Source organism: Myxocyprinus asiaticus, chromosome 21, assembly GCF_019703515.2.
Source record: "Myxocyprinus asiaticus isolate MX2 ecotype Aquarium Trade chromosome 21, UBuf_Myxa_2, whole genome shotgun sequence".
In the NCBI taxonomy this organism is placed as follows: Eukaryota; Metazoa; Chordata; class Actinopteri; order Cypriniformes; family Catostomidae; genus Myxocyprinus; species Myxocyprinus asiaticus.
This window is the reverse complement of record NC_059364.1, coordinates 23,988,877-24,007,611: the sequence shown is the minus strand read 5'-3', so window position 1 is coordinate 24,007,611 and position 18,735 is coordinate 23,988,877. Positions and strand designations below refer to the sequence as shown.

Here is an 18,735-nt window from a genome sequence, read left to right as displayed (position 1 = left end):
GACTTTGCACAGGTGACTATGCCCACCTGAGCACTTGCCACAAGCAGTGAAGGCCTTGGGGCCGCGCTCGCACAAAGGCATCAACATCATCTGCATTTTCCTTCTCTCAGTCCTTTTCTCTTTTCCCTTCTAACTTCTCATTGTAATGATTTCTGAGTTTTGAATCATAACAGGTTTGTCAAAGGTTGCAATATCAGATGTGTTTCCTTTTCTTCACATCTTTGGTTCACATAGTAGCTTATTTGTTTTTTAATTTCGGTACGTTTCCAGGGATTGCTCTATTTAAAGTGCACTCTGTGGCATTACCATGCATCACTGGGATTTAGCTGCTCTGAATAGACACGGCCATTGTATACGTTTATGTAGTGTAGCAGTGTAGTCTCAAAAATGATCCAAGACTCAGGAAATCAGATAAGGTTGGCTTGCTTCATTTAAAGCAAATTTCAAATGTCTAAATCAGAATTAAATTATGTTAGATATGCTGTCTTGAAGCACTTTGGCTGCTAGAACATGGAGCTCAGATTTGGCATTTGGCGTTCCACCCAGGTTTGGTTTGATGTCTGCGTTGTTTAAGTTCAATTACTGAAATATTTTGGGGGAAAGATAATACTTGATCTCTGAATTGTTTGTGTAGCAGGGTGTATTGCAGACATGTTTTAAATAGCGTACCTTTCTTGTTCATTGCAACTTTTCATTTTTGGGAGATATTGTAGAATGTCATACAAGTATTATTTGAGTTAAGGCTTCAAGTAATTTATTTTTATTTTTTTTTTTAAATGAAGCTTTCAAATTTGGGTGGCTTAATTATCCAGTCATTCTCTTCCAAACCAACACGACACATTATTTTAAAACAAAAGTAGCCTATAATGAAAAATCCTTGGCAACCTTGGTTGTTTTCTGTTAGGAATGAAAGCTTTTTTCCATGAATTCAGTAGTGATTTTGCAAAAAAAAAAAAAAAAATCATTTGAAGTTTACACTGCTATAAGCACCTAGTAAAAGTTGAAGAACATAAATAATAGGGCTGAATTGTTTCTTGAATGTACAGTCATCCACTCATAAGCTTCGGTAGCTTAAGTGAGTGTAAAGTGAGAACACACTAAAGCCTATTAATCCCTCCACCTCCCTTATTCCTTACTCAAACTCCTTGTGTCACTCCTCTTAATATAAACACACTGCCACGGTTCAGCATAGTTTGTGTTTTGCAGTGTTTTCTGCCCATCTGCACCTTTTAGGGACTTCCCATCAATTCTGAATGTGCATAATTGCTCTGTAGTACAAAAACATACCATGCTTCTCATCGTTCAGTATTATAATATTGAGTATTCAGGTCAGTTTTGTAATATTGTAAAATATTATACTTTCACTTACTGCTTGTGTCCAGGAAGACATTGAACACTTCCTGTTAAAAGAGGAAGTATGATGCTGCTCTATTTCTTTCTCTGCTAGAGTGCTTGACTAAATGTCATATAATTTAATAATGTCTGGCATAATGCTTATATATTTGCCAGAGAGTACTTTACACCAGTCAAGATCCATCTGTCCACAACAGAGTTTGATGCATGTCAAATTGAATTTTGAATATTTAATGAGTGCAGTAGGGAACTTTTCTTTTAAAGGGGTCATGACATGAAGAATCAAATTTTCCTAGATCTTTTGACATATAAGAGGTCACTCTACTATAAAAACATACTGTACGTTTCAGAACTCAAAGCTTCCTCCTCACTGCAAAAAGAGCATTTGTTAAAACCAAGCTGCCAAAACAACTTGTTCTCTACTTTGTCCACATTGTGATGTCACACTGTGGTAGACAGTTGCATCTGACCACCCCTATAACACATCAACGCTTACTTCACCTTATCACTTCCATAACCCACCCAGTAGTGGTGTGCAGTGACATGGCAAGAAGAGAGCTGGTTAGTCAAGTGCAAAGAGCCAATTATAACAGTGGGTGTTTACTGTCAAGCCTTAAAGGAGAAGCAGCACCAAAACTGAGTGTTTCTAACAGAGGGTCAGAATGAGAGTGAAAAATGACAAAGTTTTACAAATATATGATTTTTTTTTTTTTTTTTGTGCAAAAAACCTTTGCTAATATTACAAGTGAACCTCAAGCAACATTGTCTTGACCCCTTTAAATCTCCTTATTGTTTTGAAAACAACAATCTGATTGTACTCAAATCAGTCTCTGTCCTGGCTGTTCTCTTCAATTCATGTGCCACAGACTAATCTTTAATCAGAGCTAGATTAATGAGGATCGGTACTGTAACACAAGCAATATGGTCTTTGACCACAGATCTGTCTTTCTCTAGTAAAGCTAGCATTGATCCTCAAATGCAGAGTTAAATGAGACATATTTATGAATTGAAGTCTGTCTCCAGGCCACATTTAACAGTATTACCATTTTAACTGCTACTTCTATATTTCATTCTGTATGATGCTGTTTTAAAGGTAAAGCTGAACATTTTGGGCATCATTTAGTCTCTGAACAGCAAGTACCATATGTGAGGATAAGTGTTACCAAAAGGTGTTACACTTGGACAGTTGAAAAACGGGGAGGGAGAAAGCTTGTTCAAAAATGTAACAGGTGAAGCAAAGCATATAAAGAGATAATGCCAATAGTGTTGACTTGAAACAGGCAGACTTTTTGCCTTTCTCCCTATGATCCTACTCATCTTCTTGATTCCAGATTCTAGTTCTAATGTTTTTTCTTGTCTTGTATCTTAAAATAAACTGTAACAGTCATTCAAAATGAATGTCATGGTACCCAATTGTGAACTTTTGGAATGAAACCTTCAAACTTTGGATGTACATATACTATATAGGGCCTCTAAATGCTTCGTTTTTTTTATATATCTATTTTATTTATTTTTTCTCAACACTTAAGAGTGTTTGCTAGTGTATGTGATGTTTAATCTGAGTGTTAACTGGTTACAAGTTCATTAAAACTAAGTCACTTTGCATGTTATTTATTTATTTTTTAATTTTTTGTCTGATGGATATTCAGAGCTTTCCTTTTAGAGCCTAATAATGTCAGTTTTTAATTTGAGGACTATTTCAGAAGGTTATGTGTATTTATAAAGTGGCCCATTACTTCTAGAGCTAGTTTGTGGTGTTGGATAAATGTACTTGTATAATCATTCTCATGAGTTACATCAATATTTGCAGAGTAGCAGAGAGCTTTCAGAACTTGAAATGTGCCTATTGAATTATGGATTTGGTGTTTTGGATCTAAAGTTCAGAATTCTTACTGACGTTTTACACCAGTAGACTGAAGTTTGAATAGCACTTTTCAAGTAAGTTTAATTTCTGTCATGTAAATGCACTTTTTTAATGTGTGGTTTAAGCAATTGCTGCAATTGTTAAAATACAACAAATAAAACAACAAATTATTTATCATTTGCCAGGGTATTAAATGTTTGCCCCCAGAATCCACTGTAAATACACTATATTGCCAAAAGTATTCGCTCACCCATCCAAATAATTGAATTCAGGTGTTCCAATCACTTCCATGGCCACAGGTGTATAAAAAGAAGCACCTAGGCATGCAGACTGCTTCTACAAACATTTGTGAAAGAATGGGCCGCTCTCAGGAGCTCAGTGAATTCCAGCGTGGTACTGTGATAGGATGCCACCTGTGCAACAAGTCCAGTTGTGAAATTTCCTCGCTACTAAATATTCCACAGTCAACTGTCAGTGGTATTATAACAAAGTGGAAGCGATTGGGAATGACAGCAACTCAGCCACGAAGTGGTAGGCCACGTAAAATGACAGAGCGGGGTCAGCGGATGCTGAGGCGCATAGTGCGCAGAGGTCGCCAACTTTCTTCAGAGTCAATCGCTACAGACCTCCAAAGTTCATGTGGCCTTCAGATTAGCTCAAGAACAGTGCGTAGAGAGCTTCATGGAATGGGTTTCCATGGCCGAGCAGCTGCATCCAAGCCATACATCACCAAGTGCAATGCAAAGCGTCGGATGCAGTGGTGTAAAGCACGCCGCCACTGGACTCTAGAGCAGTGGAGACGCGTTCTCTGGAGTGACGAATCACGCTTCTCCATCTGGCAATCTGATGGACGAGTCTGGGTTTGGCGGTTGCCAGGAGAATGGTACTTGTCTGACTGCATTGTGCCAGCTGTGAAGTTTGGTGGAGGAGGGGTTATGGTGTGGGGTTGTTTTTCAGGAGCTGGGCTTGGCCCCTTAGTTCCAGTGAAAGGAACTCTGAATGCTTCAGCATACCAAGAGATTTTGGACAATTCCATGCTCCTAACTTTGTGGGAACAGTTTGGGGATGGCCCATTCCTGTTCCAACATGACTGCGCACCAGTGCACAAAGCAAGGTCCATAAAGACATGGATGAGCGAGTTTGGTGTGGAAGAACTTGACTGGACTGCACAGAGTCCTGACCTCAACCCGATAGAGCACATTTGGGATGAATTAGAGCGAAGACTGCGAGCCAGGCCTCCTCGTCCAACATCAGTGTCTGACCTCACAAATGCGCTTCTGGAAGAATGGTCAAAAATTCCCATAAACACACTCCTAAACCTTGTGGAAAGCCTTCCCAGAAGAGTTGAAGCTGTTATAGCTGCAAAGGGTGGGCCGACGTCATATTAAACCCTATGGATTAAGAATGGGATGTTACTTAAATTCATATGTGTCTAAAGGCAGATGAGCGAATACTTTTGGCAATATAGTGTATGTTGCAATATGGCACACCTAAAGAGCAGCAACTGGGTGAAAAGGGGTAGTGTATATAGAAACGTGCATCACTGATATCTAAATGGACACTTAAGATCGTTCCTCCAAATGATTAATACTGTTGTGACATTGTAATCAGGATAAACTCAAAGTTTATCTGAAAAATTGGAATGTGTGTGCAATGTTGATTGTACTTTGGTTTTACAGTCTATTTGTTAGGTTTCATTATTTCATGAATTTTGTTACCTCTGTGAGTTTCAGTGCTTTTCTAACCGATTAACTCATCAATAAACCAATCCCTTCAGCATTTGAAGTAATTAATTGCCTCCTATATACACACCTGACAAAAGCTTCATCTGATCTTTAAAACTGACAGTTCTTAAACTTTCTGTAGATTTATAGAGCAAGATTACAGCTCCCTCTATTGGTTGATCTTATTCTGGAGAAAGAAATATTTACAATATATTTTTTGGAACAATGTTTTTTTTGTGTTTTTTTTAAAACCATAGTTAATATTTTTCTTAGCCATGCACAGTGGCCCATATTTCAAACATCCTTAACTGGCAATACAAAAAGAAAGAAGAAAAAAGACTAAATGTAAATAATAATAATAATAATAATAATAATAATTATAATAAAATACAAAATAAATTAAAATGTGATCAAAGTAACCAATAGAGGGAGCTATACGCCAGGGTTGCTAGATCTATTCTTGAAAAAGATCAATAGAAGTTAAATGGTTTCTGAGAAAAAGTGATGCCACATGTGTACAAACGGAGTGTTGTTGGCCAAACCAAAGAAAAGGTGATAACCTCCTCTTTGAGGTGGCTGTGGTGCAGTTAAGACAGTTACAGTTTAAATATTAAGCGAATCATATATAATATCTAATAAAACAATTCAACAACTTATTTTGAATGTATTAGTAATATAATATGATCAAAAACTGTAAATGAATCCGCACACAGAACAATTCAGATTCAAAAGTAATGAGGCTTAAAGACCAAAATCCAACGAGAGATTTATATATATATATAGTTTTTCTTATAATTTGTCCACTACAAAAAAATTACAAACATCCACAAATTGTAACCATTATACCATATTAAAACAGCCACAATACAAATACAATTGTTCAACAAAACAAAAAGTAAAAAGTGCAGAAACATGGGACATATCCAGCACTTCTCGACAACTCGTTTTAGTTTTCATTATGACCAGGGCTTCTGAAAATTATATTAATTCATTGTTAAATAATAATAAGAGTGGGGTGATTATGGATGAAATATATTTCAAAATATAATAATAATAAAATAAAATAAAATGTATATACAAAATGAAAGCTCATCTTTTGATTTTCTACTATATCTGGCATCCGGTCTTTGATGTGACGTCACCAACGAGCGCCAACTAGTACGTCTTCAGTGCTATACAGTGCGTTACTGTTGACCCCACGCAGCAATGGCACTATGCAGATCCACAGGGTTACTTCTCAAACACAGCAGATTAGTGCCATCTGCATTAGCATCTATAAGGCAATGCAGTTCAGGTAACAGGATATATTTCTACTTAAAATAATGCCTTCTTTTTCAATGTCATTCACTAGCTTTGCGAGGATGGAAACCTGCGTCATCCAAGTGCGCTAGCTGTGTGTTCTGACAGCAGAATGTGTGCAAAGTTTAACACAAAAAGGTGTTTTCCACTAGCGTGAACTCAGTATTGTAAAGCAATGTATCTTCTTGCAAAGATGAATTCACTTTGAGCAAACAATAATCAAACAATGAAATTTACGTAACTCATAGTTTGGGGTAAATTATATGTACAGTATATTGAACCTCAATTGTTTGATATTGCAAAAAGCATAAATAAATACATAAAACAGAAAGAAATCCTAAGCATTGCATGATCCCAGGCTACTATATTTTGAAAAACTTACATTACAGTAAGTTAAGCCTTACAGTATTCCTGGTATGTCTGTAATCAATATCTCTAGTAATGGTATGTAATTGCATACAGTATATAAAATGTGTTTATTAATCTAGCTCTTCTGCTACATTTACACTGAGATGTTCATGGTTGCTGTAACTACCTCAACTGTTGTAAGCAGCTTCTAATATTATCATATTAATATTAATAGCCAATCCTGACGTAGGAGGCGGATTTGTCAGAATATGGTTGGAAAAGCAAACGAACAGTTTAAAGTTCCGAGCGCACGCTGAGAATTTATGTGAGAGAGAACGAGTGAGATCTTGCACACGCAAAAAATTCATTAATCTTTGCGAGAAGATACATTGCTTTACAAAACTGAGTTCAAGCGTGTACAACGTTTTGTACTTTATGTGCGCTCAAAATATCATCTTGTGCTCAAATCATTTTTGTGTGCTCAAAATATCAACTTACACGCTCAAAAACGATCTTGCGCGCACAGAACATTTTTGTGTGCTCAAAATATCATTTTGCACTCTCCAAATACAATTTTGCACGTTTAGAGTATATTTATATATATTGCACATATACAACTCCATAGATTTGACGATCTTTAAAAATTACTTAAGTCATGGCACGCCAAAGGCCTCTGTGATTATGTGCACAGCCTGCTAAACTGGTAATGTTTGGAATTATTTTACAGTACCCAGGGGCGGTACTAGGGTCAGTGGACATTCGGGGCTTAGCCCAGACCTTTGTGGATATGGGGCCATCCTTTGATGAAATATCAGAATATAATACACTTTATAATAAAAACCTGAATACATATATGATGTGTCATTTAGAGAGTAAACTAAAAAAAGTCTCACTAACTTTTGTCTCAGATACGCTCAAAGATCAGAAATTGCATGCTTTTAACGTCTATACTTTAAAACACTATTTTGTCCCTTTCGGCTTTGTGTACGGCTCTACAGTTTTCATTGATTCGTCGGGTGCTTAAGTTAATTTACAAGAAAGCAGGTTATAAACAAGCTAAATAATAGCTAGATCAACTCCTTCCTCCTTTTCTTTAAAAATTAAAAAAGTTTGGGTTCCAGTGAATGGGGGCCAATTTTTTTACATTAAAATACTCACTGTTACATAAGTATAACCACAAGACATGAAGGATATGTGTGTAAACATGTTTTTAGTGTGATAAAATCACTTACAAATCTTTTCTGTGTATAGTTATAGCCAATTTTACAACTGTGTTACCATGACGATGCAATGTCAACAAACCCTAAAACTTTACAGCTCAAAAAATACACAAGTTTTAACAGAAGAATTAATGCATTATGCCACAAATGCTGTCAATTTAGCTTAACATATATTGAACCCGGAACATTCCTTTAAGTAAAATTACTGCTATTTAAAAGAAATGGCATGGAGTCATTGCATGTTAAGTTGGCCCCCACCCACATGTCTTTTGCAGGTGGCCAGTATCAGTACATACTGGTTGACAAAAAAGGTGAAAAGAGGAATGTTGGTTTCATCCAGTTGAACAGACCGAAGGCCCTGAATGCTCTTTGTGATGGACTTATGAAGGAGGTGGGCAAAGCCCTTGATGCATTTGAATCTGACACTGAAGTGGGAGCAGTTGTCATCACAGGGAGTGAAAAAGCATTTGCAGGTGTGAAACTCTCAAGACAATGAGATGTATATGTATTTTGTATTGTCATATTGTACTAATTACATGTTATGAAAATGTTTGCTTTAATAGCTGGAGCTGATATTAAAGAGATGCAGAACAGAACCTTTCAAGAGTGCTATGGTGGCAACTTCTTGGCACATTGGAACAGAGTATCAACAGTTAAAAAGCCTGTTATTGCTGCTGTCAATGGGTTTGCGGTAGGTATTTAAAGAGTTACATTTGTGCATCTCAATTTATACGTATGTTTTTAAAAAAAAAAAATTTTTTCCTGTTTACATAGCTTGGTGGAGGATGTGAATTTGCCATGATGTGTGATATAATCTACGCTGGAGAGAAGGCACAGTTTGGACAGCCAGAGATCTTGCTGGGGACAATCCCTGGTCAATTTCTATTTTTTGTTCTGGGCATTGATTGCAGCAGCATAGTTTTAAATGTTTATAGTTAAGAACTGTAACATTCATTTATTTTGTCTCCAGGTGCTGGTGGCACTCAGAGGCTTACAAGAGCAGTTGGGAAATCCCTCGCAATGGAGATGGTTCTGACAGGAGACCGAATCTCAGCTCTGGAGGCAAAACAGTCTGGTTTGTCTTTCAAACTTTTCCTCAACATTATTACTTTTGCAGTTCAGCTTCTTACTGTTTTGCTCTAAAACTATATCATATGTAAGCTCAGTCTCTGAATTTTTATATGTGGGCTTATGTATCAACTTTTTAGGTCTGGTAAGTAAAGTATACCCCGTGGATCAGCTGGTTTCAGAAGCTATCAAATGTGGAGAGAAAATAGCCAGCAATTCCAAGCTTGTTTCAGCTATGGCTAAGGAAGCTGTTAATGCAGGTAAGGGTTTCATTAATTCAAATGATACAAAATATAAACTAATTCTGTGTTTGTACATGCACTGGTCCTCATTCATGAAACTTTATTCAGTGCTACAATTCATAGTAGTAGTTTTTATTATCATTTTTAATGAACAAGGCCCATTTATTTTCAACATTTGATTCATCCATTCAGACCCTGTGATCATCAATAAAGGCATGCATATAGTCTGGAGTATTCATTTAGTAACTGACAGTTTTGTTTGTCCTCTGCTTACAGCATTTGAACTGACTTTAGCTGAGGGCTGTCGACTTGAGAAAAGGTTGTTCCATGCAACCTTTGCCACGGTGCGTCACTTTGCTTTTTGTTTTTAATTAATTCATTTATTTTTCTGAGGAACGAGATTGCTTAATTCTTTAACTTACTGCGTTCTAATTTTCAGGAGGACAGAAAAGAAGGCATGACTGCCTTTGTTGAGAAAAGGAAGGCTGCTTTCCAGGACAACTAGATTTCCAGTGGAAAAAATAGGGTGATTTTTAAACACAGTGATATTTAGTTTGTGATCAAATGCTGATATTAAAATAGTCTACTTTGCTTTAACTTGTTTTACAAGTGTTTGTGGGAAGAAGAAAAAAACAAAGCTGTTTCAAAGAACATTGCATTAGTTGTGTTCAAGACTTAACATGTCTGTGGTTTAGTGGGCTCACATTTACTCATCCCAGTAGTTTATCTTTTCTTGTACATTATTCTTTGTAACAAAGTTCAATGGAAAGGAGGTGGCAAGAACCGGCTTGACAATATAAATAATAGTTTAATAATAAATTTAAACAAAATGACACAAGCATAAACACATGCAGGGCAGCTGCCCATAACTCTCTCTCTCGAACTGCCGCCTGCGGTGCCTGGGCTTGATTAACCTGATTAGGGGCCGGGTGTGACCCGGCCCTGCCCTCCTCCCTGCCACATTCTTATTGACCTCTTTTCTAATCAATGTAAAGAGATTATCAGTGCCCATTGTTATAATGTGTATCGTAAATCCTGTTTGAATTCTTTACGTACAAAAAGCATAAAGGTATCCTACAGTCTCCCTCTGCCTGGTGACCAAGGTTATTATGTAAAAAACTAAATGTAAATAAAAAAAAATAAAAAAAATTTTTTCTTAAACTGAAATAAAAATAAAAATAAAATAAAAAAAATTTTCATGGCTCTGAAAAAACTAAAATAAAATAAAAATAGTCTTTTTACAGTTAACATTTTTTTTATTGATTCATAGATACACAACACATGTACATCTAATCAACATTTAACCCCCACTAATACCCCTCCCCAATCACCAAACTCACGCTAACCCCCAACGAACACCCCTGTGGTCACATATAATAATATATACACACACACAAAAGAAAATATAATAAACATACATAATTAAACTAAACTTCTCTCTCCACAGCCCATCCCCGAGAGTCCCCCAAAAATGCTAAATAATTGCCCCATTGCCTATCAAACAAGTCCCAAAACCCCAGCCTTCTACTTGCCACCTCCTCGAAAGCAGCCACTCTTCCCATCTCCACACACCACTCCAGAATTGAGGGAGCTCCACCTGACTTCCATCGCCTTAAAATAATTTGCCTGCTAATCATGATACTGGTCAGAACCCAATTTTTTTTATGTGTTTATCCCCCAAATTTATGACCGCCCCATCACCCAAAATACAGAGTCTGGGGCAAAGTCAAAATTGAGTACCCAAAACGTCACACAAATATCTCTGAACCTTCAACCAAAATTCTTGGATCTTAACACACCCCCAAAAAACATGGGTTGTGTCTCCATCTTCTGATTGGCATCACCAGCAGGTGGGTGTGTCTTTAAGACCAAGTCTATAGAGGGAGTCCAACAGACTCTATGTAAGATCTTGAATTGCATAAAGTGCACCCTTGCATCTCTAGATGTAGACTTGACAGTTTTTTGAATCCTAGTCCACACTCCCTCCTCCAATACCAAGTTTAAATCTTTCTCCCATAATCTCTTGTGAGAAGTTGAAGCTCCGTCCCCCAGACTCTGAATTAGCAGGGAGTAATACACTGATGCCTCATGACCTTTTCCAAAAATAATCGTAAAAAATATTTCGTTTTTGTTGTTGTTGTGATAGCGGGTTTAAAGGTTTAAAAACCTATCACCTTAACTTGAAGATGGCACTATGACCTATTGCCCTCATTAGCAAAGACAGAGCTGGAGGGAATCACTACAGTACATCATGGAGAGAACAAAGCAGGCAGAAAACTAGGGTAACCAGAAGTCGGTCCTGGTTTTACAATGTGTGTCCCGGTGTCCTGTCATTTCTCTAAAAAATTTAATAATGTACCAGCTTCAGCTGTGAGACTGATTTTTTTCTTTTAATTAAATATCCTCAACGTCCTTGGTATCATGTCTGGTATCGATTGCAGGGGAGAGAAGATATTTTATTGCATTGCACGATGATTTGATGATACTTTCATTCTGTCAATCCACTCAGAATCTATCTGGTTACCATGACAACGACTCACGCCCTTGGCGCTCTCTGCTGCTCTCTGTCATCACCCAATGCAAATTAGAAATGACCAAATGAAAATGCATGTTCAACAATCTGAAAAAAGCCGATCTGTTTTATTTGCACAACACGTGAAAATGTAAATTAAATGTTTTGCTGTCACTGTAAATGTTCACTTTCTCATGGCCACAGTGTTAAATAACAGATTGAAGGTCATATTCATATTCAGTGTGGAATTGTATTTTAACTTAAGTTCCAATGTTGCAAATTGTGTGTAAAAATGTGTTGCTGACAAAAAATTTCAAGCACTGACAAGTCATGTCATTATTACACATGCAATATGACATCATATGGATAGAATAGGCTATATGGAATTTGAACATTTTACAAATATCTAAAATGTGGTTAAAATCGTATAAAACAATATAAAATAACATTTCACATACTAAAATATGTTGTATTGAATTTAGGTACCTTCAGAAACAATATAATATCCAATAATTTATTCTCTCTCTCTCACTCAATCACACACACACACACACACACACACACACACACACACTCTTTTCTAAGTATTATTTACAAACTGTACATTTGGGTATCCAGCTATAAGACCCACGTTGCACAAATGCCTATTTTCCCCATTCTATATGTATCACTTGATATAAAATCTTAATGTAATGAAAAACTAAACTATTAAATGTTTAAACTAAAACTAACAAAGAACTAACACACTAAACTAAATTGGAGCGAAAAATTGAAAACGAAATAGAAATAAAAACTACATTTAAAATGTAAAACTATTATAACCTTGCTGGTGACATTATATGTACTTGACACAAATTCTTACATTACAAGAATAGTGAAAGAGGATGTTAGTAGAAAGACGAAAGCCTTGTTTGCGATCATGAAATTGCCACATGGAAATCACAAAGTATCAAGGGCTGTTTATGATTTCTTGAAAATGTTCGTTTGAATATGTACGGTATAAATAGAGTGATCCAGTCCAGTAAATTGTGTAGTTGTAGTTATAATTCCTATATGACATCTGTTCATGGTTTTGCAAAAAGCCTGTCTCATTAATGAAGGTCTAAAATATCTTACTCTCTTAAATCCTCTAACTTAAACAAAATGCAGTTTTCATAACCACTCTGATTTGACTAATATAAATGCTGATCTGGCAGTTTAATTATTAAAGTAAATTCAGACCTGTAGACATCGCAATACACGCTAGGTGGTGCTGGTGCTTTGGGTGTATTTTCAAGTGAGAATCGGGCCAATCAAGTGAAGTGTTTTTATTTATTTATTTATTTATTTATTTATTTATTTTGCGTGTGTGTCTATGTAGCTATTCACTTTTTATTTGTAAGCATTTTTTATTTAAATTATCTGCTATTGCTCAAACATTTTAGGCTACTGCACAATTGTGTCAAGATATAGGGTAAGTTACAGAGATTTTAGTGTATTTTCTTAAAATTAATTCAGGTGTTGTTCGGGCGAAGTTATTATTATTATTATTAATAATAATAATACTAATAATAATTAGCGTCCGAATAACAGATGGCTTATAAAAAGTCTTAAAGAATTTAAACTTTTAAAAGCCTAAACTTTAAATACTTGTTATTAGCTCATCGCTGACGTTTTACAGTGACAACGGGATAAACATTTCACACTGGAACCATACTTTTAGGCTAATGATGATGTGTAAATAAACCATAATTGATTTCTTCTGATTTTATTTTGTATTTTATTTATTATAATTATTATTTTGCTTATTTTTATGTGTTTTTAATTTAGGGGTTTGCCTTTGTTTTAAAATTACGTTGGCTAAATGCAATTTAATTTACTCAAGAAAAGCAGCATTGCTTTTAAACCGAACCTCAAACTTGTTGATTATTGATGAGTAACTGTAAAATGTATTGCAATTTAATTACTTTTAATAATTGTCCAGGTTAAATATCAGCTGAGAAATTAGAGCCCACTTTTCCGTATCAAAGAGCCATTTTTTATTATAAAAAAAATACATAAAGAATGTATAATAAAAATAGAAAAAAATACACAGCAAATGTAAATATAAGACGAGCCTATTCATCTCAATTGCACATCAACGGAGAGCATTTTCTCACTTGAAAATCTCTGCTTTTTTCGCTTTTGTCTTTCCAACTCTCTCAAAAGTCCATAGCCTAATTGATTTTAATTTTCATTCAATATTCCCTTCAGAGTCCAGCTTTCTTCTCAGCCCCTGGAACAAAACTTTTAAAGGAGGAGAAAAAACTTTCTCTCCACACACCGACACAGCACAAAGGTCTCCTTAAAGACAGCAAAAGAGAAGTTCCGCTTTGAAGTCTATCCCCTGCTAACGAAAGGTCAAAATAATAAATGTAGACCGAATTGAGGCGCTCAGCGCAGACAAAAGGGGCAAAACGTTACATTTTGGCAGAGGCAGCTCCTCATAGCGTGATAAGCTCATTTAAAAAAGCAGAACCAAAGAGGGAGCAGCATGGTTCCTCGGTAAAAGAAAAGAGCTTTGAAATGATCGGACAGTCTTGGCTCCTCCGAATGTCTTTTCTTCCATCAGTCTTCCATCTTTCTACATTTCGCAGCTGCAAAGCCTCCACACACCTCTATTGGAGCAAATTTCCCTGAATTACAACCACATCACCAGAAGTTCCTCTTTATTGGTAGCAGCTACACGTCTGGATGTGTTCTTCTTGATTTAGACTCGAGTTTTAGTTAAATTGTATTTTATTTTTTCTAATTCTATTGAAAAAAATCTGCATTTTGATCAGGCACGTTTCTTAGCATTGGATCATACCAAGGGCAAATAGTTAAAAATAAATTGGAACATAGTAGAGTCAAAAGTATCATGCAGATGCACATCTTTGAAAATGAGTTGAGTGTTGTAACTTGTTATGCTAAAGATGATGTCTTAGTGAAATAGTATCATATATTTCATCAACTTGTTAAAAACGAGCTTAAAGGAATATTCCAGGTGCAATACAAGTTAAGATCAATCAACAGCATTTGTGGCATAACGTTGATTACCACAAAAAAGTTACCTTTTATATATATATATATATATATATATATATATACCTTTTCTTTAAAAAAATCAGAAATCAAAGTTACAGTGAGGCACTTACAATAGAAGTGAATGGGTCCAATTTTTTGAGGGTTTAAAGGCAAAAATGTGAATCTTATTTTATAAAAACACTTATAATTCATTCTTCTGTTAAAACTCGTAGTATTTGAGTTGTAAAGTTGTTTAAATTGTAATTTTTACATTTTAGGGTTTTGTTGACATTACATCGCCATGGCAACGAAGTTGTAAAATTGAATATAACTTTACACAGAAATGGTAAGTGATTTTATCACACTAAAATCATGTTAACACACATATTGTGTATGTCTTGTGGCTATACTTTTGAAACAGTGAGTATTTTAACGTTTCCGGATTGGCTCCATTCACTTCCATTGTAAGTGCCTCACTGGAACCTCAATTTTTGCTTTTTTTAAATAAAAGGAGGGACAAGTCTAAATGTATTTCTGTGGTAATCAGCATTATGCCACAAATGCTGTCGATTGAGCTTAACTTGTATTGAACGCAGAATATTCCTTTAACCGCACTGGTATTTTTCATTACTATAGTGAGGCACACTGGCCATCAGAAATATTCATGGTCTATTTACTGTGATTAAAACGTGTTATGATAACACACGTTGAAACAAACTCTGTTTATTACAATTGTGAGCGTTTTTGAAGCATCTTCCATTGAATATCAGTGGGTATGAGGATCACTAACTTATTACAAAGACGTAGTTGAACACTGAGTAGAAAATCGGTCACTGATTGAGCACTTAAGGCGAGGAGCGCATATTGCGTCGTGAAACGCACCTTGCGTTCGAAACGTAGTTCTGATTGCGTCTAACCAATTGAAAAACACTAAAAGGTCACATGACTCCATACAAACTCGCGTCCGAACTGTCACTGTTTTGAAATGGTTATGCTAAAAGGAATACCATCAATACTTACACCTCAATTATTGTATGTTTTGGCGCAAATGGGTCATGGAGATGAACTAGGTAAGTCTTTAATCAGATCAGAGCGGACTGCACTTAAGACGGACAAACGTCAAGCCAAATCCTACTTTCTGAAGCCGAAGGTTCTTGTCTCAAAAATGCAATTTCTGGATTATAACGAAACGATATACACGTTTTTGTAAACATATCGTGTCATTGGTTTAGATGATAAATCCTAAGTTTGAGCCTGCAGAAGAGGAAGGCAGCGTGCCTGATTACGCAACTTTCGATTTCGATCCTCAAAATGACACTCCTGTAACTTTAGGCTACACGTCACATAGAAATGTCCTGTTTTAGTACCTCTAAGCCAAAGTACATGTTATTGAAAAGCGTTCGAATTAAAACCACTATTCTGTCATAGCTTTGGTCTCTTTTGTTTCAGTAAGAGTAAAGACGATACATTAATGCAGCACTAATTATTTTCTTTTCTTTTCTTTTTTCAGTTCTTGCAGACGCAAATTTTCCAACCGCATCTGTTTGTAAATGTGGTCCAGTGGAGATAAGAGCAGATGGTATGTGTCCTACAAGCGTCTAAAACCCATTTACCAGAAATGATGTAGTATTCAATTTCTACGATGAAATCATTTCATTTCGTTATTAGCCGCACTGTCCTAAAATATCAAATATAGCCATATTAAGATATCATATTAAGATATATACTAATATTTATTACCGTTTTAGTAAGAATAACTATCTGATATTTTAAAAATCATGGTTACCATGGTAATTGTTTTGTAAGAACCAAAAATATCTATTAATCCAGGATTAATTCTTAACATAACGGGTGCATTGAGTAAACAGCCAAAAGTGTCATATTTTGTCACAGATAGTTTTGCATCATTTAACTAAGCAATCAGTTATATGTTGTGTGTTTTACTCCATAAGGTGTGAGTATACCAGAACTGTTGCAGGCAATATTGAAGCTTTTTCCTCTTGATACCTATGATGATTCGGTGGGTGATAACATTCGTAATAATATGTCATCTTGTATTTATTAAATGGCTATACTAAAACCCCAACGTTATTCTCTGTTTTTTTCAAATGAGGAGTTTTAATGTAACTTTTCCAGATTGTAAAGAGAGAGAGAGAGAGAGAGAGAGAGAGAGAGAGAGAAAACAGGTTATGTTTGTCACTGAATAAGGTCTGATTTGTTAGGCAGCTGTCATGGACCTTGTGCAGAGTGACAAACTGAAGGGACTGAAAGTGCCTGTATGGGACCAGTACTCTGACCTCCTGAAACAAGCAGGATCAGATGTAAGCCCTCATATACACAAAAGGTCATATCTCATATGATAGGAAGTTTTCACCACCATTGAAATTAAATTTGACCAAGCCTTTGCCCATGTAACATCTCACTGATATTGTTATACAGGCAGTTTTCAAACTCGTCTTCATAGATTTATGAATATGACTTTCACTTAATTAGTCAATATCACTCTTGTCAAATGTATTAGTTTGCATAATACATAACCATACTGTAATTATCACATTGACAAACAGTGCTGCTGAAGTTAAAGTTTAACATGCTTTTCTTTTCAGGGTAGCTTCAAGTTAGTTGAGCGGTTTGCTTTTTATGAGCGTGCCAAGAATTCGTTTGCTGTAGTGGCAACAGGGTGAGCCCTTTTCTCTGATAACTGATTGGTCTGATTAGCTACTTTTGAACAACATATTTTTAAACAACAGTAATAATAACATAACATCCTTAAATCTCTCCGACAGGGAGACTGCACTGTATGGAAATCTCATCATAAAGAAAGGAGTAATCACGTCTGGTGAACAATGCTGAAAGAGGAACTGTTTTTCAGTACCAGAGTTAGGACACCAAATATTCCTATAGATAATGCACACATAAAAAATATTGAAAAAAGTTATTGTATATTTTATTATAAAAGAATGCGTGGTAACACTTTACAATAATGTTCCATTCGTTAACATTAATTAATGCATTAGGCATCATGAACTAACAGTGAACTATATATTTTTTTACAGCATTTATTAATCTTTGTTAATTAATAAAAATACAATTGTTCATTGTTAGTTCATAGTGCATTAACTAGTGTTAACATATACAAATATTGATTACGATATGTTAATAATTAACATTAACCAAATTAATAAATGCTTTAAAAGTACTGTTGATTGTTAATTCATGTTAACTCATTTGAACAAATGGAACCTTATTGTAAAGTGTTACCGCATGCGTTACCTGCATTTTTTAATTTTAGTAAATATAAATATCCTAACACATTCAGATGATGCTGACTAAGATCGTTTTGTCTAATATAGATTTTCTCTTCATATTTGCAACTGATTTTGTAAAAGAAGTAATGAGACAGTTTCTCTAATATATTGATTCATACAGTTCAACAAATTACTTGGCTGTAACTACCTGTATTTTCCCGGTTCTAAAAAATGAGAGTGAAGTTTTTGTGAACATATGTTAAGGTTAAGTTCAAATATACCTGGTCAAAAGTAGCTGTTTTTTCATCTTCTCCTGTGCAGCAGATGTTTCTCAATCTCCACCTGGCACCGTTTCATTTTGCTGCACTATAATCTGGCAGTTAACACCATCTGAATCAAGCTTGTGAATGTTCTCTTTTTAAGACTGCTTTCCTTAATAAATCCTTGAGACATTTTTCAGAAAGTTGACAAATATTCTGCTTTTCCCATTGTTTTATTATTTTATTTTTAGGCATATATTTAAAAATCATTCAATGAAAATTGTTAGTGAACCATATGGCTTACCAATTACAGTCAAAGCCTTTGTAGTATTGTTGAGTTAGTGACATACACTGAACAGACTTACAATAAACCTTCTTTGGTTTTCTCTGCTTAATTCTATGTTAAATAAAAATCATGCTATAACACATATTAATATAAAGTTGTAAAAATAAACAACATCCAGTGTTACTTGTTTTATCATCGCTTATGTATGATAAAGATCATCCAGGTCTACCTCTGGCTCTGTGTGCACCCTTTTGTAGTGAATGGGAAACATGTTCATCAGTGAAGCC

At 35.4% G+C, this 18,735-nt stretch overlaps 2 protein-coding genes across 2 annotated transcripts; both read left to right on the top strand.

Annotated features, from left to right (window-relative positions):
- The first annotated feature begins 6,081 nt into the window (after positions 1–6,081).
- On the top strand, positions 6,082–12,445 carry echs1 (enoyl CoA hydratase, short chain, 1, mitochondrial). Its single transcript, XM_051648131.1, has 8 exons — positions 6,082–6,235; positions 8,084–8,281; positions 8,372–8,499; positions 8,583–8,682; positions 8,779–8,883; positions 9,017–9,136; positions 9,395–9,462; positions 9,558–12,445. Exons 1-8 carry the CDS (start codon positions 6,148–6,150, stop codon positions 9,621–9,623), a joined length of 873 nt encoding a protein of 290 aa, XP_051504091.1. The 5' UTR covers positions 6,082–6,147; the 3' UTR covers positions 9,624–12,445.
- Positions 12,446–15,584: 3,139 nt separating this feature from the next.
- fuom (fucose mutarotase) lies at positions 15,585–18,376 on the top strand. Its single transcript, XM_051648595.1, has 6 exons — positions 15,585–15,724; positions 16,165–16,233; positions 16,607–16,674; positions 16,877–16,975; positions 17,261–17,334; positions 17,441–18,376. Exons 1-6 carry the CDS (start codon positions 15,640–15,642, stop codon positions 17,505–17,507), a joined length of 462 nt encoding a protein of 153 aa, XP_051504555.1. The 5' UTR covers positions 15,585–15,639; the 3' UTR covers positions 17,508–18,376.
- Positions 18,377–18,735: the final 359 nt, after the last annotated feature.